The sequence below is a fragment of the Stegodyphus dumicola genome, chromosome 5, assembly GCF_044657685.1.
Source record: "Stegodyphus dumicola isolate Sdum_Otavi_A_Nest chromosome 5, ASM4465768v1".
NCBI lineage: Eukaryota > Metazoa > Arthropoda > Arachnida > Araneae > Eresidae > Stegodyphus > Stegodyphus dumicola.
This window is the reverse complement of record NC_140772.1, coordinates 148,258,633-148,285,416: the sequence shown is the minus strand read 5'-3', so window position 1 is coordinate 148,285,416 and position 26,784 is coordinate 148,258,633. Positions and strand designations below refer to the sequence as shown.

The following is a 26,784-nucleotide window of genomic DNA, read 5'->3' as shown; positions in this document are numbered from 1 at the left end:
ATTTCTGCCAGCTACTGATGAGTTGTACTTGGGGTTGGATATGTATTATAAGAAAAGAAATCAAGGTACAAAATGAAAGGGTTAATTTTGAATTATAGTTTTAAAAAAATACCACTTATTCATAGTATATTTTAAAGAAGCATCAAGATTTCAGGGCAAAACCCATAATGCTAAGAGGGGTAGTTTTATTTTTAAACAGCATAAAAAATATTTGTAAATGAATGTACTGAAAGTACAAAATTTCTTTTTCAAAGTGAAGAGTTTTTCTCAGAATTTTCTATTTCAATTCAAAAATTTACTAATATTATTGAAATGTTTAACATGTTGAGTGCCACGTCAGCCATCTGTGGCTGACACTAGACTTTCCATTTAGGCCGCGTCGACTGCTGCTGGCTGACAGCGGGTAACATGATACATAACTATGACATTTACACTGTTTTATGGAATTACAGAAAATTTATTTAAAATTTACTTAATTTTGATTCATTACAGGGCTAATGGATTTCATTGAAACTTGATAAACATAAAAATGTAACATGTTGAATGAATGCCTATAGGAATCACGTTCCAAACGTGAACTGTCTTCTACTGCGATAAGAATCGCTGGCCCTACAATACCAGCACTTTTAAGTGGCGTGCATGACCTTAATGGGATTGGCTAAGAAATATGCGTGGCACTCGACATGTTAAATGTGTTTTCTCCATATTATTTTTTCCATTTGCTGAGATGAATTTTTATATAATGTTCTTAGTTATTTCTTTTTTTAATAGTAAATGTGTAAAAGTATTCAGCTACTCGCACTTCATTTGATGACTAGTTTATTATGCTTGGTATGGGAAATTGTTCTTTTTTTTTTTTTTTTTTTTTTTTCTTGTTAAAAATGAGGAAAGTTGTTTTGAAAGGAACTCTGGTTAGGTTGCATTTATAATATCTTAATTATCACTATATTATCAGAAGTTCATCACTATATCATCATAAGTTCTCAGCACCATAGGGTCATACTGGCAGAACTTGTGAATATATATGGTGTCAGTTAGTCATGAAATAGTTATATTTTATGTTAATTAACCAATTTTTACTCTGACTTCTCATTTCTATTAACCATAACCAGAATGCAAATGGGATTGAAGAGTATTTAAAACAAGGGCTTTGAATGTTTTGCATAGAGAGCTTTTGGCAGTGGCATTTACTTTCTCGCACACACATCTGCCAGTTAATATTCCGGTATTAGCCATATGCGAACCAACATTAAATTGTGCCATTAAAGTTGAAACATTAATTAGGCTAAATTTATGTAGTTTTCCCAACTATGATATACTTAATTTCATAAATTCAACTTTGTTATTGTATGACCCACAAGTGGTGGAGGTTTGATTATATTTTTAAGTGCTACCTTCTGTTTAAATTCAAATTTAATAAAAAATTTTACTTGAAACATCCACAGGGCTTTGTCAAATCTGCATAGACGAAGCTATCAATAACTCACTTGCCAGTCTAATAGGCCTCAAAGGACATTGAATTTATATTGCATAATTAAGACCTTATACCTTGTACAGCAGTGATTTCCAAACAATATAAGACCTTATACAGCAGTGATTTCCAAACATTTTGGATCACAGAGCCCCTATATGACTTACCAAGTTAATGACGTTTAAGAAAGTATTACATAGGTAAAAGGTATATGTGGTGAAAAGATACATAGAAGATATATGTAGCAAGGAAGTATTTAAATAGTTATGTAATGTATACTGTGCAAAAAAAGGGGGCAGTTCTATATCTCCTGTTCTACTGGGCCGATTGACAAAATTCAACTTGCGTTTTTCATGTCTCAGAAGTTCGACTTAGGATATGTATTAGAATTGTATATAGCATTGTTCTAATATAGGTATTTTGACACAAAATCAGATATTTTTTGAAATAACATACCAATTTTTTCCAAATTTCGAATCTATGGCTGAAATTGCGCCAAAATGTCCAGTTCCGTAAAAATCCCAAAATTTCGAAAGATATACGTGAATTTATATATTGGAGTGTTTTTAAATTTGGCATATTTGTTGAAAGGGATAAAACATCAAGTGTGGTTTAGACACTTTACTGAAATTATTTTAAAGTTAGAACGATGTGGCTTTTTTTCCGTTCATGCACAATGTAAAAAGATAAGAACGAGGTACCTCTTTTTCTGCTCCGGCATAATGGAAGGGAAAGGAAAATGGGTTGCCACATATTTGGAAGTTCGCCAAGTGAATTATTTTTGGTGCAAACTGAGAAAATTTCGCCAAGATAAATTGTTGAATTTCTATGTAAATTTTGCATCAAATTTTACAAAATTTAATATCTATTCATAATATTTGAGTCGTGGAATCAAAATATTAAAAAAAAATTGGTATGTTATTTCAGAAAAAGTCAGATTTTGTGTCAAAATACCTATATTAGAACAATGCTATATATAAATCTAATATGTATCCTAAGTAATGCTTTCAAGACATAAAATACACAATTTGAATTTTGTCAATTGGCCCTGTAGAATGGGAGATATAGAACTATTCCCCTTTTTTTCCTCCTCTCAGTGTACATGAAAAGAAGTTATATTTGAAAATTTCTAAATATGCCATTATATGTGAATTTATTCTGAACATTATATATCAAAATTTAGCCATACATGTGTAGGTGCTTCCAAAGTTTGATAAATGAATCCCACTTGTGTTACATTTTGATTTATTGTCGAAAGCATCACTTGGGTTATTACAATAAAGTAGTTCCTGCGAGTTAATCATTGTATTCAATTCAAAAACATATTTATTCATTACTTGTTATTTGAAATTTTTTATTAAGACATAACATTAAAAAGAAAAAAGGGGGAAGAGTTTAATATTTCACCTACGGTTGCATTTCTGTGCACCGTTTCTTTTTTTTTTTTTTTTTTTTTTTTTTTTAAGTTCACCTATAGTTTATTTTAGTGAGTGCTTTGTTCTGTCTTCACACAGATTCTGTATATTGGTTTAGTACCTGTATAGGTGGAGAATCTTAGGGATGTGTAATTAAGAAAGATAACACTAAATTTGCTTTCTCTGGCTAATTTTGGATTCATTTTGTGGCCAAAACTCAGGTAGGCCAATTTTGAAATGCAGCTTTTAGCTTGATGAGAAATGTCAAATCTATGAGAACCTCATATCCCATTAGACTGGTTAGGTTTTCATTTATAATAAATCAAGCACCTTCTATCGAGCTAATGGAAAATAACATTCAGAAGAATCTTTCAAAGCTTCGAGGTGCACCTGAGCATTTTTTAATCCTGGTGTTGTTTTCTTCTAAGAAGGTTTTTTGTAAGCAAGATGTACTCTTTATCTGCCTTTTGCATTTGCATCAGAAACTGTCTTTTTTATCCTGACAATGATAGGTTCATTTTGTTTAATATTTCAGCAGATATGCCATTTTACACACCTACTTTTTCATCATTTTAATTGTCACTAGTTTAATTGTTCATAAAAAGTACTTCAGTTGCCAGCAGTTTCATCAAATGTGCTAACGTTGTTCCTCGAGATAACCACCTTACTTCAGTGTGCAGCAAGAGAAACTCTCGGTGGCTTCCCATATTCTTCACATACGAATACATAGAGTCTGCTTTTAAGAGGTCATAATTTTATAGAGTTTATTATTTCTGTTTTTAATGAACACTTGCTAGCTACATTAATTAAACCTTGCAAAGAATGAAATGCACAGAAAATTTGTGGGAAAATTGTTTAGATATCACAGTACTATCACTGTGCTATGAATATTCACATTGAAATGACTCTAAATGGATTAAGCATCTCTACTGATTGGGGCTAAGTTTTGAGAAGCTTCAAACAGATTCTAGGAATTCCCTGATGATCAGAAATGTGCGAGAAGCTTCTCAAATGTGCATTTCCAAGGAATGGCTGTGCATGTTCTGCTTGAGAAGATACAAAACTAAACTTGGGAAATTTCTGCATTCTAAGCTGTATTTCTAAATTTCTATTATTTTTTGTTTTTTCTTCTGTAATTTTATTATTTTTTATTTTTATTTTTTCTGAAGCAGAAGAGAAGCCCCGGGAAAGTGCATGTGAAACCATTAGGGCTGCATGAAGCACAATTTAGTCTCTGCTGCTATGCAGTAACTTCATGCCTCTTTGATCCTGCTTGCATTTTCAGTGAACTATTAGCCCCAATAAATGTATTTTATTAGCAAGTTCTAAATTTTTTAATGGTCTGTTGTAAAAAAGAGGCCCTGTTATAAGATGTGGAATATTATTTATCACAATAAACTAACACTTCAGAAATTTTCAAGTTCTAAAGAAATGCTATGTAAAGGAACATAGCATTTCTTTAGACATTTGCTCTGTTATAGTGTGTGTGCTTTTAATCTTAAATGGCCTGTAAAGAGCAACAAATGAAAATTTTTTATGGAGAATCGCAGATAGTAGTAAAGATGAAGAAATGAACTTGATTGCATTTAATAGTTATTTAAATGTATTTAATTTCATTAAAGCCCTTTGGGCTGATTTAAAAGCCCAGCTTTTAAATCATACTTTCTAATTATCATCATCCCCACCAAAAATTACAAACTTCTAGACGAACATTCATGAACTCATTGATAGTTGAGAGAGACACATTCATTTAGGTGTCTTTACATCTATTTAACAAAGCATCCAAGGCCACTTAAAAAAAATCTGAAGTTTTCAGATTTTATATTATGCATAGACTCCAACTACTACGGATTCTCTGTAGTTTCTACAGAAACTCATGAAAAACTACAAGCTACGAAAAGTATGAAAAAAACTACGGATTTTACAGAAACATAGTAAAACCAGTACGCAAAACGGAACCAACTAATTCATCCAATTGGCTGAATACTTGTGTCATCATATATCACGTGTTGAATGTGTTGCTGGTTTTGAAGAATAGCCAATCATAGATCAGTAACTCCAACCATTAATGACTTGTCAATAGTTCCCCTACAACATCTGTCTACTGTGTCTCCCAGGTTTGTTGCTGCTGCGTGTTTAACTTGTCTTCGGCTCCATTATTTGTATTACGGCGAGAGCTTAGCGTGTGTCTTGTGAACTGGGGTTGAGGTGGAAGTTTTTTTTTTTTTTTTTTTTTTTTTTTTTTTTTTTTTTTTTTTAATATTGCTACCTCGAACGAAAAAGCCAAAATTATCAAAGCAGAGATTAAGATTCATATTCTTCAAAATTTCCATGCATTAGAAGTCGAATGCTATTTTGTTCGATTTTTATATGAGCACAATGTACCGCTTTCTGTTTCGGATCATTCCAAAGAGCTTTTCAAAGCAATGTTTCCGGATTCTGCCATAGTAAAAAAATTTAGCTGGGATCATATCAAAACTGCCGCTATTGTGAAAACGCTTCCAGAAAGTACTGTTGCCATTATTATTAAATCAGTGTGCAATACACCATTTTCTCTAAGTACTGATGGAAGTAATGAGAACAAACTGTATCCATTGATTATAATATATTACAGTAAAGAGAAAGGAGTGATAATTACAGCATTGATTTCTATTTTAGAGTGCACAAATAATACCGGAGAAGGTATTTTTAATTGTATAAATGAAAACTTTAAAAGTAAAGGTTTAGAATGGAAAAATTGCTTATCATTTTCTTCAGATAATGCTAGTAATATGATTGGAAAGTTTAAAGGTGTAGCATCGTTTATCAAAATGCATCAACCAAGTATAATCATCCGATGTTATCCATGCCACCTCTTGCATATAGCTGCAAAAAAGGCTACTGAAAAATTAATTGGCTCAGAAATCGAAATGTTGTTAAATGTTGCGTTTTTATTTGGAGAAAAGTTCGAAACGGAAGCATAGCTTCAAAGTTGCTCAACAAATTTTGGGACAGAATGCAAATTCTCATAAAATTTTGAAATATTGGATACGAGATGGTTCTCTCTTTTAGAATCTATAACAAGGATTTTGGAACAGTGGGATGCTGTGATAAATTTTTTTGGAGATCAACCAGATAACAGTGAGAATGAAGGAAAGAGATTGCAGAACATTAAAAAAAAATGTTACAATCACCTACCACCAAATTGTACTCATTATTTTTGAAAAATACTTTGCCTTTGTTTATAACAGTAAATATTTGCAATAACAAGCTCTTTATATACATAAATTGAGAAGAGAACTTGTTAAACTTTTAATGAATTTGTTTGTTAGATTCATAAAACCATCAGTAATTTCTAAAGAAAGTAGAGATTTTTACTCTAACATCTCTTCCATTTCAGAAGTATAGTAAACAAAAAGAAAATGAAAATTTAGTGTTTGGTGCAGAAAGAAGACTATATTTAAAAAATGCCAAGTTGAATGAAAGTGAAGTAAAATCATTTTTTTATTCTGTGTGAGCTTTTTTTGTAACTGCATGTTCATATATAATAGATAAATTTCCACTAAGTGATGCATTTCTAAAATATGCTGAAATTGCTGACATCAACTTGAGGACGTTTCATTTTTATCTGTTCTTTACTTGATGTATACTTTTCCATCTAAAACATGATGAAATTGCTGACATCAACTTGAGGACTGAAGTTTCATTTTCATCTGTTCTTTACTTGATGAATACTTTTCCTTCCATTATTGATGAAAAATATCTTAAGTGGAAATTGAATTTTCCATGTATCAAGTAGATGATTTGAAAGAAATTGCAGATTTTCATATTGATATAACATGGGGAGAAATTGCCAAATTAAAAAATATGAATGGCTGTATTAAATGCAAAGTATTGCCTACTGTAATGTTTGTTGTCCTAATACTACTTTATTCAAATGCAGCTTGCGAAAGAATTTTTTCTATTGTTAAAAATATCCAGATGGAATTTCAACCAAATTTAGGTCCTAAAACTCTCGAAGAAGTTTTGATTGAAAAAATAAGTATGAATGAAGAGCTGTGTTATTAAAAAAAAATCTCAAAATTAAAACTTAAGCATGCTACATATAAATCATTGCATTCATAAATTATAAGTATTTTTTAATACTTATATAATACTCTTTGTTATTTAAATTTTGTTTCCCTGCGGAAATCCAGAATCCAGAATGAAGATATATGATTCAAATCCAGAATGAAGATATATGATTTATGGATTCTGATTTTTTCTATGATTAGTAGAGATTTAAAGTACTTGCTTTTTTCATATAATAGCATATTTAGTGATATACGTGTTTGAGGAGTTAATGAAAATTTCTAATTAAATGTGCATATAATTTACAAGGCATATTTTTAATTATTCAGTTTTATATGTATATGGATTTTAAATGTAACAAAATTGATTACAATTTGTCATGTATCCTTTAGTGGGTAATTATTTCACAAGACACTCTTTTAAACTACATGCTACTTTTATGTATACAAAATATATCATCACTCGTATAAACTCTTATATCTACAGCTACTTTCATAACTACTGCTACTCGCATTCCAGTCCTTTTCTTATTACTGTGTGCGTCGATGCCTGGCACAGGGCCAATTTTTAGTCCGATTATGATATACCACATCGATAGTTCTCGATATACCACATACCTCCCCCTTTATCATAACTGCAGTCTATCTGAGGGATGTCAAATTCTACTGGACTGGTGCAAAGGTTGTGGGTTTCTTTGGTAACCTGGTTGTATTAGCAACAGGTCCGGTACTTGGAACATCCTGGTACAACCTTGGGCTCGGAGGACGACACAGACTCATCTGCCTGGTGGCTATTATCTTTGGATGGTGCTAGACGTATGAACCCCTCATCTGTTACGGTTCCTCCATCACGCATCTGATCGATATGTCGTCGCCATAGCTGATCATCTACATTTATGGTGTAATGAAGCTGCCCATCCTTGGATTGGACGGTTCCAAATCTCCATCCTCTATCACCTTGGCAATAATTTCTTACTGCCACTCTAAATCCTCGGTCTCTAAACTCGTAGGTTCCTTCCTTTCGAATTCTGTCTTCCACCCTCCTTTTGAGATCTGGTCTCAATAAATCTACTCTTGTTCGAATTTCCCTCTTCAGCATTAGCATTGCAGAGCTTTGTAGAATAGTTAAATTTGGAGCTTTCCTATATTGCATCAAAAATGTACTGAGTTTTTGTTTTAAAGTTTCTGGATAATTTTCCATCGTTCTTAAAGATTGTTTAACTGTTAACACATACCGTTCAGCCTGCCCATTACTAGATTAAATGGTGCTGTAGTTTTGTGTTTAATTCCGTTACTCTGTAGAAATATCTTAAACTCATGTGAAGTGAAATGTGGCCCGTTATCACTCGCTAACAATATTGGTAATACGAATCGTGCAAAAAAAGTCCCGTAAACATTCTATTGTTTTGAAAGTCGAGCTTGATTTCATTGGATAGGCTATTTTGAGTGAGCATCGACGATTATCAAAAATAGGTCCTGCATAATCGATATGAATACATTCCATTGGAGCGCTCAGGTACTCCCAATGATGAACATTTATGTTGATGCATAACAATATTTGGGTTTACTGTCAGAGTGGTCAGCAAACAGTCGTATAAAGCTGTCCGGCTTAATTACTGGTACTACCGGTGTTGCCCATTCCGACATTTCAACCTTTTCGATTATACCCTCTTTTACCTAGTGATCAGTTTCTTCATCTATCCGGCCCTTTAACGCAAATAGTATTTGCCTAGCTCCACAAAATTTTGGTGAAACATTTGGTTTCAATTCAAGTTGAACCTCATAATTTTTTTATCTCTCCTAATTTTGTCAAAAATCTCTTTATATTCTTCCAATAATTTATTATATTTATATACTACTCTTTTGAGAGACGAAAATTGACTTTATTGAGGACTAATCTAAATTTATTTCTGAAAGCCATTCTCTACCAAATATTGTATCCAGATTTTCTTTAACAATAGTAAAGATTTAATTTTTATTTTCACCTTTATATTTTACCTTAACTGTAGTAAATCCTAAAGGTATCAGTTTTTCTCCATTATATGATTTAAATACCAGACTTGTATTTTTAATTTTCTTTTTCGAAATTTGCCAGAAATTTTTTTTAATTCATTACCGATACTGCACCCCTGTATCCAGTTCCATAGCTACCGGTTTTCCTTCTATGTTTACTTGGACCATTATGGGCTGTTTCCTATTTTTCACCTCGCTGGAATGTATGTTGTTTATAGGAACTGTGCTTTCATTTCCTACATTTAATTGTTTTTGTTTTGCTTTCGTTTTTCAGCGTTTTTAGCATTCTAGCATGCTCTTTCAATGTGTCTGATTTTCTTACAAAATCTGCAGATACTTGTCTTAAATTTAAAAGAATTTCTGTCATGGTAAGTCCCCGTACATTGCAAACACAATTTGCCCTTAGCACTCTTAGCTGTGATGTTTTGTTTTTCAAACTTTTGTTTTGGAGCGACACTTAGATTTACCTTTATTCCTGGCACTAAATTCCTTAATTTCTGTTGGTTTCCGAATTATTTCATTTGCACCTTTTAAAGCTTTTTCCATTGCCAAAGCTATTTTTAAAGTATCATATAAACTGATATTATCCTGCTCAAAAATTCTATCCAGAATAGCCCTATCTCATAGCCCACTAACAAATACATCCCGCAGCATCATATTTAACATATTCTGATCGTAAGGACATGGTATGGCAAGTGACCTTAACTCTGCCATATACACTTTGATTGTTTCCCCCTTGTGCTGCTTTCGATTTAAAAATACATGTCTGCTAGGAATTATATGTGGCTTAGGATTTAAATGATTTCTCAATGTTTGTTTTTAACACTTCATAATCTTTATCAGAAGGATTATTAGGAGCCAGTAAGTTTTTTAAGAGACTATACAGTTTTCCGGACAAATTGTAAATCAATACTTTCCCATGCTTATCCTGTGGAACATTTTGTATATCTAAATAACTTTTGAATCTCTCTAGAAATGAATGAAACTGTTCTTCGTGTTCATTATATTTTTCAAACTGAACCGAAATTTTCAAATTGTCCATTTGTGGAGTAATAACTGAAGTAAGTCTCTCCATTAGAGCTCTATTCTGCACTATAAACGCAGTTACAAGCTGCTCCATGATCTTCCAAAAGGAAAAATTATTATAAAAGTTTTACTTTGAGCCGTCTTCGGGGGATTATTGAGATTGCATTATGCACATTTTTTTAAAATCATACATCCTTGACGCCAGCTGTTGTGTATCTTTCAGTGGGTAATTATTTCACAAGACACACTCTTTTAAACTACATGCTACTTTTATTATATATACAAAATATATCATCACTCACATACACACTTATATCTACAGCTACTTTGCATTCAAGTCCTTTTCTTATTACTGTGCACGCTTCGATGCTTGGCACAGTGCCAGCTTTTAGTCCGATTATGATATACCACACAATTAATGATTAATTAGAAATTAGTAAATGGTTAATTACAACATGTGTTATGCGTGCATTTTCAAAGTTGTAAAAATGTCGTTCGCGCTTTGTCTACTGACAAGTTCTGCTGAAAGTTGGAGTCTATGTATTATGCCCAAAAGGGTGATTTTTAACATTTTGTGTATTACCTTTATCTTATTAAATATCACATTCTTCGCACTTAAATCATAAAATTCAATTCAACAAGAATATCGCAAAATATTTAAAAGAGCATATCTTTAGAATTTCCGATACACAGTTTCGTGAGCTGGAGAAAAAAAACTCTCCCTACAGTGTTTCCATTGCTCACTTTGAAATCGTTGAGTATGTTAATAAAACGTTCTTGAATGTTTGACAGAATATGAAATAGATAATAAAAAAATTTTAAACATGGGCTTCCAGATGCCCATGTTCGAATGGAGGGCTACGTTATTAAAATTGATGTTTCTAAGCACCATTTTTTCACACTGTGACAAACATACATACATTCATGCAGGTTCTTTGTTATTTAATTTCTTTAAATATAATGTAAAGCCTCTAATTTTTTGTGGCAACAAAGGAAAGAAAGAAAGGGAGAATTGCACAAACTTGGAATAGCATACAGTTTTCCTACCAAAATTCTAAAACAAGAAAGGAAAAAGAGGTACATGCTCTATACATGCAGAAAACTAAGAACACTAAATTGAATATATGACCCAAATTAAAAATTGTTTTATTAAAAATATCAATATTTTCTTAAAATTTTAATCATACAAAATTTTATAAAGCATTTATGTCCCGGAATGCTATTTCTTGTGTATTTTGAAATGGCTTGAAATCTGATTTTGTGCTGAATGAATGTGATAAAAATACTTTCATTCTTTTTTATTTTGCCGTTCCGAACATAATTAAAAAAAATAATAATAATAATCTAAATAAATATTTTTTGGCAGCATGTTTATGATCTAAGATATGTATAATTATTCTTTAGATCCAAAAGCAACCTACAATTTGGAAAGTATTGATCAGTTCCCTACATATCAGAGCGAATTTCAATATCTTTCCCCACCAAGAACAGAAAATGATGTAGGTAGGTAGTTCTGAATTAAAATCAAAGAATGTCTGAATGTATTATGTTTTAAGTAAACATGGTATAATTTACATATTATATTTAAATAACAATGTTAAACAATAACAATATTTAAATAAGAAAGTTATAAATATATTTATAAAAATGTATGTGAAAATTTTTTAATTTTAAGTATTAATATAAATTAAGGATAAAATAGGGTAAAAAAGCTTCCATACAGGCAAAACTCTAAAATTGTGTGTTTATAGATTTACCATAATGCAACTAATTTTGTAGGTAAAAGGTAGATTTGTACTACAAATATTGTTTTAATATATCTTGTTTCATGTCAAATAATATTACATATATATATGTGTATGTGTGTGCATATGATCAAGATACACTCACTTCCAAAAGTTAAGCATGAAGATATAAAATGCAAAAAAAATCATCAAATGCTGCTATGATTGACACAAAATTCAGTAGGAAAGTAGCATATATATTTATGCTTAAATGGTGTATGGTGTATTTAATTATGGCAAAGCACACTAGGGCTATCTGCCTAAGGGGAGGGATGCCTTCGTGGAGGACTTTCTAAGGAAAACTGGCTCATATACACATTACACATGGGGAAAACCACGAAAACGCCCATGCAGCCAGCCCGTTCACGGGATTCGAACCTCGGACCGAACTACCAGTGTTCAGCGACTTTACCGCTCGGCCGCTGGTGGGCTTTATGCATAAATGAAAACAATATTAAATTTTTGTAAGTTATCAAATAATGATATACTGGAGATTTGAACAGAATTATATATAAAGTGAAAATAAACAGCATAAAATGAAAAAAAAAAAAAAAGAAGAAGACAAGACATTAATAGGGTAAGTGATACCCCCTCATCTGTATACAAAGTTTACACCTTGTGACCCTGCATTCTATTAGGTGGTCAACCACCGCAGAATTAAGAAATCACCATTCTTCTTGTAGAGCAGTTTCCAGTGGCTTGGAGGTGGGAAACGTGAAGATACAGCACGGCCGAGAGCATCCCAAAATTTTCAATGGGATTAAGGTCCAGTGAATATGTTGGCCATGCCATATGCACAATCCCTTCACTCTCAAGGTAGTCATCGACGATGTCAGCTCTGTGGATATGTGCATTATCATCCATTAAAACAAAAGTAGGGCCAACTGCTGCAGCATACAATCTCACAATGGGTTCTAGGACTTCATCTCAATACCGGACAGCCGTCAAAGAACCCCGTTTAAAGAAGTGCGAGTCGGTACGGTATCCTAATGAAATCTCTGCCCACACCATAATGCTTCCGCTTTGGGAATGTGTGATGTTTTGGGACTGATTGCGTGTTCGTTGTTTACGCCATGTGCTTATACACTTGTCATCTAGCTCCAGAGCAAATCTTGACTCATCAGTAAACATGACATTCCCCCAGTCAGACATGTTCCCGGCACCACTAATCGTGCCCCTCTTGATTGGACGATTAGAGGAACACTAACTCGAGGTACCCGAGCGTACAGTCCACTCATATGTAATCTTCGGCATACAGTAGCTGCAACTTTGCAGCAGGATATAGTGAAATCAAAATTAAACCTTAAGCAATTCAAAACTAAAGCAAAAATACAGTAAAAGCTCAACTAACTGGAAATCTCAAGTAACAGAATATTTTAGAATTTTAGAGAGAAAAAAAAAATGGCCCTCAGAAAATTTAATAAACAAGAGGTTTTTAATGCCATCATGGAGTCTCAAATACTATTAACATGTATATATTGTCTCTAAACAATGTGATTTATCACCAGTAATGTCATCACAACACAATCATGAGTAGTTTGTTTTGGTTTAATGTAAATTCGGTTAATTCTCTATAAATTGGTTTAATTTTTGTAAAAAAAGGATACAAGTTTTATTTTGTCCTTGAATTTTGAAAAAATAGTTAATATTTGAGATTGAATGAAGAGGAATATTTTCAAAGATCCAGACATAAAAAAGGCCCACAAGTGTTAAAGTTGCTGAATATTGGTAGTTCAGTATAGGGTTCAAATTCCGCTGAACGGACTAGCTGCATGCTCATTTTCATGGTTCTTCCTATGCAATGTGTATATGAGTCAGTTTCCAGTAGAAAGTTCTTCATGAAGGCATTCCTCCCCTTAGGCAGAAAGCCCTTGTGCACTTTCCCGTAATCAAATAAACCAGCGGCTAAAGTACATGACTTTGAAAACTGATAAACAGTGTCGATATAACACGGAAAATTATGATAAGTGATTACAATTTTTTATATGCTTTATCTGTAATTTGTATCTCTTAATCATCTAACTTAGTAAAGAATTATATATTTGTGTAAACTTCTGCCAGAATGATTGATGCCATGTTTATCAACTTTCAAGTTTGGGAGGACTTCATAATCAGAGGACGCTTGTGAAATACATCAACTTTTATAAGACTGAAATACTCCCGCCTCCAAAATCTGAATTTTAAATGCAGGCTTTTGATATTCATCTTGATAAATAAAATTATCATTTTCCCCACTAATATGGCTTTTCTAATACGAATTCTAATGTTTATGTATATAACTCAATATGAGTTAATTTTTATGTTTTGCTTAAATGAAAAAAATTGGTATCTGTTGAAATGAACAAATACCAATATTTTAGCATTTGATATTCCTCTGTTGAAATGAACAGATACCATAGCAACCAAATATCCCAGTTTTAGCTGGAGAGACTGGCTTTAACAGGAAAATATAATTTTTGTATAAGTAATGACAAACTGAAAGGACTTTCTATAGCTTTCAGCTTTCTCCATGAACTAAAAATACACAAGCATATACAGTATAAACTCATCTTTGACATGTCTGAATTTCATAATAGACATATCTCAGATTGCACATTCGAAAAGAACGTGAGCAGTATATAAATTCAAATTGAAAAGTAAATTTATATGGAGTGAAAATATTTGACTAAACGGATCACATAAGATCAGTGAATGTAATGTAGATGTTGCTTTATTTTACTGTTAATTCTTGGATAAGAAAGGGAGTAGAGAAAAATAAAGTTATTTTTATTTTTCATTTTGTTTAGAAGAAAAACTCCATAAAAAAAGATTAAACATAAACAATATCTATTACAGTGATTCTCAACTTGTATTGTCCCTTGTATCCCTTTCACCATTTCTGAAAGATCATTCCTCCTTTTCTGAAACTCAAAATATATATATACATTTATTTTAAATTACTTTTAACATGTTAATTAAGCAATAAAAAATATGGAAAATATTGATAAATATCGAAGATTTAATAAAAGGTGTATTTTAAAAAGTAATAAAATAAAATTAAATACTTAACTACTAAAGAAAAATCTGATGGAATTTTTCCCTTGGTTGAGAACTTCCAATCTAATACATTTCATGATCCAAATATGCTATTTAATTTATCCCTCCCTCTGTATTTTGCAGGAGCACAAGATTCTAATTTATGCTGCAATATCAATGATCCTTCAGTGCCTGATACTGAAACATCTCCTGTCACTTCTTTTGCTCAGGTATATAAAATTTTTTTATTAATTTTGAAATTGTAAATGAAAATCTAACTGAAGATTGCATAGTTATTGATTAATTTAAAATAAGTATATATGCCTCAAAATGCATTTCATTAACTAATCGTGTAATAAAGAAAGCAAGAATGACTGAAATTATATATATTTTACAAAATAAGCATAGATTTTTCGGAATTCTACTAAAAGAGAATTTATCTATATAATGTGTTCAGAAAAATTAATACCTTATGGTGTATATTGCTGTTTTAGAACAATGCACAGATTTTGCCCAAACAAAAACAAATATTGAAGGATAATATTAAAACAATGACTAGCTTATAAATTTATCAGAGTTCAGAGGTTCAATTTAATATTGCAATCTATAATTTAAAATGTAAAATAATATATGTGTATATATACTTCAGCTGTGTTTATATTATATCAGGTATAAGCATTCTGTACTCCCACATTAGCCACAATGAGGAATTTCATTGGAAACAATGGCAATACTTATTGCTTGTAAATATCTGCGTTCCTGTTGCAACCATTCTATGAATCTTGCTGTGTTCTTTTAACAACACGGACAGCCATGTTCTGTTGGCTTTAATGTATTCAGCATTTCTTTTCTCAATAGATCTAAGAATATTTGCCAAATAATGAAATGCTTTTTCTGAATCATGAAAAATTGCTGAATAATCCAGAATGTTTCTGATTTCCATATACAGTCAAAAGTCGTTAATCCGAACTCGTCAGGACTTAGGCGATTCCGGATTATCAATTTTTCGGATTATAGATCATCAGTTTAAATCTGGTAAGATGGCATGCAGAAATTATAAAATTAAAAATATGAAATCATAATTTATGAAATAAAGAACAATTATGATCTAAAGGGTATCAAAATTTACAAAAAAAAAAAAAGCTTAATATTTGCTTCATTTTATGCGATAATACTTTCTCTTTAATTCTGTAAACAGACATAATTTCTTATTCAGTTACAAAGTTCCGCTGTTAAAGTCCTATTGCAGTGTCGAGATTGTCAATCGAAATTTTTTCGTTTTCAATAACCTCTGTGTCACTTTCTTCACTATCAGAAGCGAATTATAATGACGAGGAACTTGTTTTAAATCATATCAAAGACGGAGTACATCGAGATGAAATAAGAAATTATAAGCTACATTTAATAAGGAATTATAAGCCAAATAAAATAAAAACATCTGCCCTGAAGATAAGGATAGTGCTGACAGATCAAATTCCAAGTCATTGCGCGCCGTGGCATCCCCCCCATCCCGGGCAGAGCAGCGTGAAATTGATAAACAGATTTTGGAGTGGTTAGAGAAACAAAAGATATGCCTTTATCCATTTTTTGCAGCAATTCCACGTTTTGTTTGATGGACATCGAAACATACTTTTGCTTTGTAGATCCTTTGGGACCTCCAGCATCGGAAATTCTATTTGACATAATCGAAAGTTCAAGCTCACTTTTAGAAAATTGCTCTAACAGTCTGCAAAAAATAATAAGCCGGATCCAATTTGAAGATTAAGGAACAGCGCAATCTGCAACATTAACTGAAATAGATAATTAGATAATTTTAGCTTATACCATCCATTATACATTAAACGTGCATGCATGAACGTATTATGCGCACACAGCCGTAAAGGTCTTACGCTGTTAAGTGATGCATGAGCAGAAAGTTTGTAGCTTTGAGGTCCGGATTATGGGTGTCTGAATTAAAGACTTTTGACTGTATTGAAATTACATATAACTATAATGTAAATATCTTGTGCAAGTGCAGATAAATTGTAAGAGAGTAGGAACAGGAAATTGATTTGAAGGCATATGGATCACATGTACAACAGCATTGCAGCTTATTTACTGTTGCTGCAAGGAATTAGTACTACAGTCAAAAGTCGTTAATCCGGACTCGTCGGGACTTCGACCCCCCGCCTCAGAGCAGCGTGAAATTGATAAACAGATTTCGGATTTCAAAACATACTTTCGCTTTGTAGTAAATATATATCGGAAATTCTATTTGACATAATCGAAAGTTCAAGCTTACTTTTATAAAATTGCTCTAACAGTCTGCAAAAAATAATAAGCCGGATCCAATTCGAAGATTAAGGAACAACGCAATCTGCAACATTAACTGAATTAGATAACTTTAGCTTAGCGTATAACTCCGTTACACATTAAACGCGCATGCGCGCAAACATATTCGCAGCTGTAAGGGTCTTATGCGCTCTCGTAAACGCCTGTGCGCATGCGTGAACTCGACGCATGCGCAGAAAGTTTGTAGCTTTGAGGTCCGGATTATAGATCATTCCGGATTATGGGTGTCTGAATTAACGACTTTTGACTGTATTTAAATTTTGCAAAGAACGGGAAATAAAACAATCATAGATTTGAATAATATTTTAAAGTTTGTGTTATATTAAGGAAAGTTCTTAGTACTCATATCACCATCTAAATTATTATCACACTAGTTGAAATTCCAGCTGATGGTTTAATTCCAAGTACTTTTTTAAAATCATCTTATGGAAATAGTTGGTTTTAAGTTTATTATGAAATAATTGAAGTATCTCTTGCACAAGATTATGAGAATTCGATTATAATATTATTTATCATATTTTGAATAAAGTAAATGGCATGAATTATGCAAATGACAGTAAAATAAGTTGTTTGTAGTAGTAAATATTATTATTGTGATATTTTTAAGAAAAACTTATATTAATTATAAACTGATACTTTTTTAAATCCATTTCATTTTCGTGTGTTTATTCATATTATTTATTTGATATTTTTTTTTTTTTTTTTTTTTTTTTTAATTTGATGAATAGATGCTAAAAGATGGCCGAAAAACATTTACAGAGATTCCTAAAGAAGTTAAAAAACAAAACACAGTTGTTTCCCCTCAATCTTCTCAGAACAGAGATTCAGATGGAGATGAATGGATTCCTCCTCCTGAGTATCACCAGTCATTTAGTGATGCTATTCAGGCTGCTTTAGATAGTGTAACAATTCAAGATCCACAAGGTAACTAAAAATATATATATTAATTTAAAGCCTAAATATTTTCTGAAACATTTTTCAAAAATTCATATTTTTAGTTTTAATATAATGTCACATAAATTAGAGGTACACAACCTTTTTAGGAGAAAGGCCACTCACAGAAGCGACTTGGTTGCCGTGCTGCCGAAGGCGAGTAGCATGTGGGGGGGAATTGGGGGTCAATGCAATAAGTTGTTTAATTTGCAATTCAGACATATGCCATATCAAATTTAAACTGATTTGGAGTCATTACATATGTATGTAAGCGAGTATTTTCGCTTTCCCCTTGCATGTGCTACTGGGGCCAACACACCCAATTCAGCTTTTAAAAAAAAATACAGTTTATGTTTGTGCTTAATAATTTAATATATAAATAAAAATGTGTACAAGTTAATCATTGTTAAATAAATACATTAGTGTGATGGTTGAGATTGAGTTTTATCAACAATTTTGGATATATTGGTTGAAAGCTAGTTCTTAGTATTGTTAACACAGATTGCAAGTATTGATCTTTCAGTTTATTTTTAAACTTTTACTTATTTAGATTCATAAGAGGAAATGTTTGTTCACAAATATAAGTACTACCAAACATGATATCACATCTGCGTGCATTATTTTTTAAGTACAAAAATTCAGCAGGTAGAGTTTTATAAAAGTCAAGAATATCTGAAACATGGAATTGAGATTTGCATAAATCAGAAATCTGTAAATTAGTAAGTTCCATTTGAACATCTTCTGGGGCTACTTCGACTACAACAGAAAATAAATCCCGAAACAGTTTAAATTTAATCTTATGCAACTCAAAATCTGTAAATCATTTTTCAAATGAAGTAAGCAGTATCTTTATTTGATTTAAATAATCGATTTGTGTATCACGAAAATTTTCCTTGAGTTTTTTCTGGTAAGGGAAATTGACAAAATTTTGACACCAAGCTGCTGTGAGAACAGCTGGAGTTTTAGTTTCAAAGCAGATATTGCATTGGCCAGTTGACAAATGAATTTTTTTTTTCCCATTAATTTTTTGTTTAGATCATTCTGATGGGCTGTCACATCAACTAAAAATGTTAAGCTGCTCTTGAAAGATCCTAGCTTGATTGCCTTTTTCTTCAAGGAATTGTGTTATTTCATCAATCAGATCTGCAAACCTTTTCAAAGCCTCTATATGGCTCAACCACAGTACTTCAGAGTAATAATTGAGATGTGGTGCATTTGTGTGTTCTAGGATTTCCTTAAATTGCCTGTGGTTTAAACCATGTGAGTGAGTAAAATTTATTATATTGCTCACTACCTACATTGGGTGGTCAAATTCTAGTTCTTTTGCACACGGCTGTTGTTGGTGCATGATGCAGTGATACACAAGCAAATATTTCCTCAATCATCCAGATGGTTTCTTAGTAGACTCACCATGCCATTTTAAATTCCATTCATGGCTGGAGCTTCATCAGTAGTGGTACTAACAAGAAATTTTGTTCAGAACACAAATTTAAAATGGAGGATAAAATATCAGCTCCAGTTGTTCGTCCCTTTACTGTACTCATTCCAACAAATATGTCTGTTGACTTATCAACTGCTAGATAAAAATACTTAAATTTGGTGGCAGCAATCTGTAATTGTTCAGAAACATCATCATATAAATTTCCAATTCTTCTTTGAATCGCCATTCTGCCAAGACTCGCATTTTAAAATTTCTTCATAGCTTGAAGGCATACTTTCTCAGACACTAACAATATACGCTCCTTTGCAAAATCACCATCAATAAATGGGCGGCCAGTTTTAGCAATAAAGGCTGTGATTCCCAAACTAACTTCAGCACAGTTATCTAATTATAAAGATGCCTTTGTAAATACATTCCTTTGTGCAATGCCCCTCAAGGGCTCGCTCACCCCCTGAGTATGGGTGTGGCAATCCCAAGGTACCCTAGCCCTTCAAGGGATCACTTTCTTGGTGAGAATGGGGCCACAATACTGGAGCCCTTAGTGATCTTTCCTCCCTTCCTTTTCATCTCTCATTCTCTCTAAAATTTTCGTTTCTTCTGCCCTTGTGGTTTTCCTTCTTGGAGGTTTGGGCTCAATGTGAGATTCTGTCACATCCCTTTGTATAGTTTCTCACAGAGAGAAAACCACCTGCACATTTGCCGTGTGTTGTGACTTGTAAGGCTGGAAAGGAAGGTTTTGGTAGTTGAGGAGCGAGGTACTGTCCCCAACACACTGCTTTTCAAAGTCAGTCCCGTTGCTCAAAACGTTAGTTCTGAAAAATCTGCTGAAACAGTGCGTACAGATGCAAATGCAAAAAATCCTAACAAAAATCCCCGTTTCCTTGTTGTCTCTAGTCCTTCTGGCAAGCTGCAAAAGATGTTCTCCTTTTATAATAAATAAATACATTCTTGTATCGTTGAACCGAGAAATATAAAGTGTCTCCGCTCTGGACACTTACTTATTGATACAACTTCAACCACCCTATTTGCTTCCCTACTTCAAATAACCAAACTTTGGCAAGCTAATGTCACTGTTACAGCTCATAAGACATTGAATTATTGTCGACTTTCTCTGTGTTTCTAAAGAAGAGATTGTATCCGAGCTGCCTGACCAAAATGTCTCTGGTGCTAAGCGGATCAAGATGTGTGTGATATCATCCCTTTCTTCATCCACCGCCTCATAGAGAAATAACTGCACCTTCTTGTATTTTTAAACATTTATTTCACAAGCACAAAACTAGTACTAAACTACAATACTAATAACTGGAATATATAAAGTAATACAAGTTAATTTTGTTTTCATTAATGGCTCCCACGAGCCTTTCCTATGACCTCTCTATCGGTCTTCCTCTTGGAAACTAAACTTTTGGTGCCTCTCCAGACTGAGAGTTAGCGCCCTCTATACATCTTGTTGGCTCGCATCACCCATACATCACACCCCCCATCCAAGATTGAAATAGGGTGAAAGCCTATTGAAATATGACAAATTATGGTGATGTCAAACAAAAGAATTACTTACCTACTAAAGTCTACAAATCAATCAATACTGAAGTTGAAAGATACATAACACAACACTTATACAGGTTAGTTCTACACCTACTACAAGACTTCTTCTAATCTGTAACATATAAATGATTAAAAATTAGTATTCAAACAATTCTAATGCAATAGAATACTTAAAGTTTCTATGATATACTTAAAAGTCTCTAGGAGAGTAGCTGAAAAAGAAACACACACGTAAAAAAATAATAATCTTAAGAGTTCATAAATGTCTATGAAAAGTTCTTTCTTTCACAAAAGACACTCAATAGTCTTTAGTCTAGGCAATGCATCAGCATTGCTTAACTTAGCACCTGGGCAATGTGAACTTGTAGTATCATACTTTTGTAATGCTAAAGCCCATCTCTGTAACTTAGAAGATTAAGGTGCGTTCTTCGTGATGAAAGTTAACGGATTGTGATCAGTTATCAGTTCCATAGGTGATCCAAAAATCCAAGTTTCAAACTTTTTCAGGCTCTAAATAACAGCATAAGCTTCCCTCTTGATAGTTGGCCATGCTTGTTGTATTTTGGTTAGCTTCTGGCTGGCGTAACTAATCGGGAACAATTTTCCGTTGAGATAAGCAGGCTCCAACACCTGTTGAAGATGCATCACATTGAATTATAAAAGATAACCCTGGAACAGGGGTATAAAGACTAGGTGCTTCCATTAGGCATTTCTTTAATTTATCAAATGCTTCGTCATGTTTTTCTGTCCAGCACAGCTCTTCAGGACTTCTTCTTTTGGTGAGCTCGATTAATGGATAAGCTGTTTCAGCGTAATGTGGAATGTAATCTCTGTAATAATTACATAGGCCTAGAATGCTTTTCAATTGTTTTTTTGTTTGAGGTCTACCTAATTTCTGGATAGCCTCCACTTTCTCTGGATCTGTACGATGACTGCCGGAACCGATGATATGTCCTAGATACTTAATGAGTTTTAGGAAAGGAACATTTCTTGAGATTTACGTAAAACTGTAGTTCTAACAGTTTTGAAAAAATGGTGTCAAGATGTACTAAATGTTCATTCCAACTATTTGAATAAACAGCTATGTCATCGACGTAGGCTCGAGCAAAATCTTTGTATTTAGCAAGGGCCTGGTTCATCACTCTCTGAAATGTTGCTGCGGCATTGTGTAGCCCGAAAGGCATGACTTTAAATTGATACTGAGCTCGATGTGTCTTGAAACATGCTAATTCTTGACTTTCTATTTCTAATGGTATGGCCCAATAGCCTTTGAGTAATCTTTATTTGGCTTTTCGAATGTGGAATAAGAGCTCTTTAGGATTTTCCATAGGGAAGTCATCTGGTTTCGTTACTGCTTTAAGGGATCTAAGTCAACGCAAAGGCGAAGATTACCATCCTTCTTCATAACGCATACAATAGGGTACAAAATTTCAGCATTGGTATCTTCAATCAATCCCATTGATAACATTTCTTTGATTTGTTTTTCTACTTGAGGCTGCAATGCTTCTGTAATTCAATAAACATGGCTTCTTTCTTTCAGTGTCATTTAATCTTATTTTATATTCTCCTACTTTGGCAATTCGTACCTTATTTATAAATAAGTTTTCATATTTTCTTAACAAGTTTATCTTGTTATTCCTTTTATCATTATCTAAATGGCTTAAGTCTACTTCGTTAAGATGATAATGATCAGACTTGTCACTCACACTGGGTATAGTATGGACTTCTCCTACTTCTTCTTCGTTCTCAAATATTACACCTACTGCCTGTGCTTTTGAATTAAATTTTCTAATTTTATTTACGTGTACTCTTCTTATTATACCATCTGTCAGTCTGATTTTGTAAGCATCTGGATTACAACTAGATACTATATCTGCAGGTCCTATCCATCTGGCATATAATTTATTACTGGAATCTGGAATCAGCAGGTACACTTCATCTCCAGGATTGAATTCTTTATATATAGCCCTTCGATTAGCATATCTTGCATATGCACCTTGTTTCAATTCTGCAGTTATAGATGCTTGCTCTGCTGCTATTTCTAAATTCATTTTTAGCTCCTGTAGATAATCAATAGCACTTTTACCCAATTTTATTGGTAATAGAATTTCTCCTGACCATGACGATTTTAATACTGACAACGGACCTCTAGCCTCTCTTCCATACATAAATTTAAATGGGGATACTCCCGTAGTACAATTTGGAATTTTGCGGTAAGCGAATAACAGGTATGGTATGTGTTTGTCACAATTCTTAGAGTCGCTTCTAATGATATGATGAAGCATACGTTTTAGAACTTGGTTATAGCTTTCAACTAATCCTGAACTTTGTGGATGTCCTGGTGTTGCAAATCTAGGACTTGCTCCTAATCTGGCATGGAATTCTTGTGTTAATTCTGCAATAAAATTGGTACCTTGATCGCTAGCTATTGCCCGAGGTATGCCCGTTCTCATAAAGATTTCTAATAATGTGTCGCATGTTGATTTTGCTGTAATAGTTCACAAAGGGACAGCTTCTGGCCACCTAGAATGTTGGTTGACTAACCATAGTACATATTTGTGTTTACGTGCTGATGGAGGTTCAATTGGACCGATTATATCTACATTTACTGTGTTAAATGGAAATTCAGGCCTCTGAACTGGAACTATGGGTATAGGATCGTTAGTTCTTTCTCTGCTTTGTAATTGACATTCCTTACAAGTTTTACAATATTCTTCAATATCTCGTGACATGTTTGGCCAATAAAATGAATAACGAATCCTTTCTTTTGTTTTTCTCATTCCTAAATGATTCGTGAGCTAATTTTAAAATTTGTTCTCTTCTAACTTTAGGTAATACCAATTGACTAACTTGTTCTCCGGAAATTCTTGTCTTTATAGATATTGCGTAATGTCTCACATTCCTTTTGCTGTCCGAATGTTAATTCCCATTTAATTTATCTTCATTTTCACCCTGAATGCAACTTATGACTAAATTTTGCTCTCCTCCTGTCATAAATAAATCAGCGCGTCTTTCACCTTCGAATTGTTTTGACTATTGACTCCTTATTTCCGGTATCTGCGATGAGACACTGTGTCGCAATCACGATTCGTGCTAAGCAGATGTCATTCAGAGGTCAATAAATCATAAACATTTGGAGTAATTATGCAGGGAATATGAAGTTTTTCTGTTAAAGCTACTAATATTTTGACAGGTTTCAATAAATTAGGATTATTAGTATTTCTGATGGATATAGGAATTCTAGCCACTTTAGCTGATATGCTCCGAATGCAGAAATTAGGTCAATATTACAGTTGTTCTCAATAGAGAAATTTGATATGTGTTTCGGATTTATAACAGATATCTCGGCACCTGAATCAATTATGGCTTGGATTTCGTTACTTGCAATGCAAATATTTACCTTTTGCAATGGTTGCGTAAAAATTTCATTTGACAAGCATAAAGATCCGATTTTTGCTATTACTTTATCACTAGCATTTTTCTCTGGTGTTTCTTTCTTTAGAGGTGTTTCTTCTTTAGAGGTTTCTTTTGTGCCCTGGGACAGCCGGCAAATTCGATTTTCCACCATTTTCATAAGGAAAATACTAGTGAGATTGTATATAGACAGCTTTTTTGTGAGCATAGACATAAGTATAGCACTTTCACTCCTGTATATACAGATGGTTCCAAGTTGATCATGTAGGAGCATCCTTTGTGATTGGAGACTATACTGAGAGCAAATGACAGCATGATGCTTTCTTTGTATATAGTGCTGAATTAATTGCCCAGGGTTCGTACGGTCCTTAAGAGGCCTTAAATTTTTTTAAATCGATTTTTGGTCCTTAAAAGTCCTTAATTTTGGCCAAAATCAGTAGAATGTCCTTAATTTTAATCATCTGAAATTTCTCTCTGTTTTTACGACTGCCATTTTGAGTGTGAATTAGCATTTTGGAGGAATATTTTTGGCAATTCACTGACGTATATATGGTTAACTTTTGAATGGGTTCATGGGTTATAATTTGTTTCTATTTCTAATATAAATGATGGGATACTCGAGTTTCTAAGCAAGAAGTGAAACATAAGCATTTCAAAATTCATTTTTTTCTAATAAAGAGTTCATAAACAACTTTTCGCTTTTGGGGTTGTGAATTCTTTTATTAAATGGTTCTAAATTTGACAACTTGTCAACAGTTTGGTGATTTTAAGATCAGTTTCTATAAAAAATGTTTAATTCCGAGATCTGAGAATTTTTCAGCGATTTTTTTAAAACATCATAACATTGATAAATTTCATTAAAATAATGGTAATATATTAGAATTATATTTAAAAAATAATATAAAAATAAAACATTTTTATTTTTCGCTGTCATATTATAAAGTTTCATTTTGGCAACTTATTATACAATATTTTTAATCTGAAAAATAAACAAGGTATATAGCTATAAAGCATAATTTACGAAACAGCTCTTAGTAAAAGCAAAATTAGCTATGTAATTAATTTTAAATGTCTTCTTTTTAATTTTTTCATAGTAAGCGTTTTTCCGATGTAATTGTCTCAGATTATTCAAAATTCTCAGAATATGCATCAGTTTTCTCTATAAAATTAATTTTACACTTTTTCCTTCCTTTTTTTTTTTTTTTTTTTTCAAAATATTTCTGGCTTTTTGCTGTTACAGAATTGGTTGGGATAATTTTTCTTTAGTATTTTTGAAATTACAGCATGAAAAGTTTAGAAGGATTTGAAGGCAAGATTTATAGACCCACGATTCTAGAAAATTCGAGAAATGTGTGACAAAATGAAAAATGTCTCCATGATATCAACACGTAATGGATGTATTTTACAGAAAGTTTGTGATGAATTTCTTACTTTTTGGAGAACGTCTGGAAGAGCGATGAAAACATGATATTTGAATGTTTTATTTCTGATACTAGACATCTTTTTCTTACCTTTATTTTCTCTAATTTTCACAGGACACAACCATGGAAAATATCAAAAATGCTCCTGATCTGATCACATGGGCAGGCATTATAGAAAGGGATTTTTTTTTATTAATAAAGAAATTGAAAACTGTTCTGTTGTTTTCTGTTTGCAACCATCTTTATACAGACAACCAAATGTCAAATCGCAACAAAATTTAGAAAAGGTCTCGGCGGACCATAAGTTGACCACTCACAGACCTCAGGTTATGCATCTCTAACATAAATTATTATTTTATATTTGAGATTGAAATGTTTACCTATGAATAAACATTTCTTAGATATTGGTCAGGTTTTTTTTCTAATGCTATTTTATCAAAGGTTTCAAATTAAAGTATTTTTTATACTCTTGGGGGGGTATTCTAGTTTTAGCTCCATTATTTCTATATTTGAATTGTCCTACAAAAAATCTGACTGGAATTGAAGTTTTGTTACTTAAAAACTAAATTAAGAAACATTTTTAGTAATTAAAAAAGTACATGTTTTAGTATATCTCATAATTGCTGTTTGATGGCCATATTTTATATTCAAATCATCTACAAATTATCTGATTTTGGTGAATACTGTTTAGCACAGATGAAAAGTAATTGAGATAGTATTGCAAGAATATTTCAGTATTTTCAAATTGTCAAGTAATTAATTTTTGTGCATTTCTTGAAATACACTAAAAGAAAGGGTACAAATGTAAAATGGGGACTTAAAACATACAATTTACATTGCTAAATGCAAATAGGCAATCAAAGTTAGCATAAAGTGCAATCAGTCTCACCACAGAGAGTCATGCCGTATATATGTGTCAGTTTGCA

General features: G+C 32.6%; 1 protein-coding gene across 2 annotated transcripts in view; it reads left to right on the top strand.

Annotated features, from left to right (window-relative positions):
• Nucleotides 1–26,784, top strand: part of LOC118205063 (E3 ubiquitin-protein ligase RNF10) — an 83,640-nt gene that overhangs the window by 54,750 nt on the left and 2,106 nt on the right. Inside the window, exons 14-16 of one of the 2 annotated variants that reach the window (XM_085817185.1) lie at nt 11,379–11,477; nt 14,918–15,003; nt 17,833–18,028. In XM_085817185.1, coding sequence (XP_085673311.1) covers nt 11,379–11,477; nt 14,918–15,003; nt 17,833–18,028 — 381 coding nt within the window. Of the gene's footprint in view, nt 1–11,378; nt 11,478–14,917; nt 15,004–17,832; nt 18,029–26,784 lie in introns of those variants that run through there. The other variant, XM_085817186.1, reaches the window with a different exon arrangement.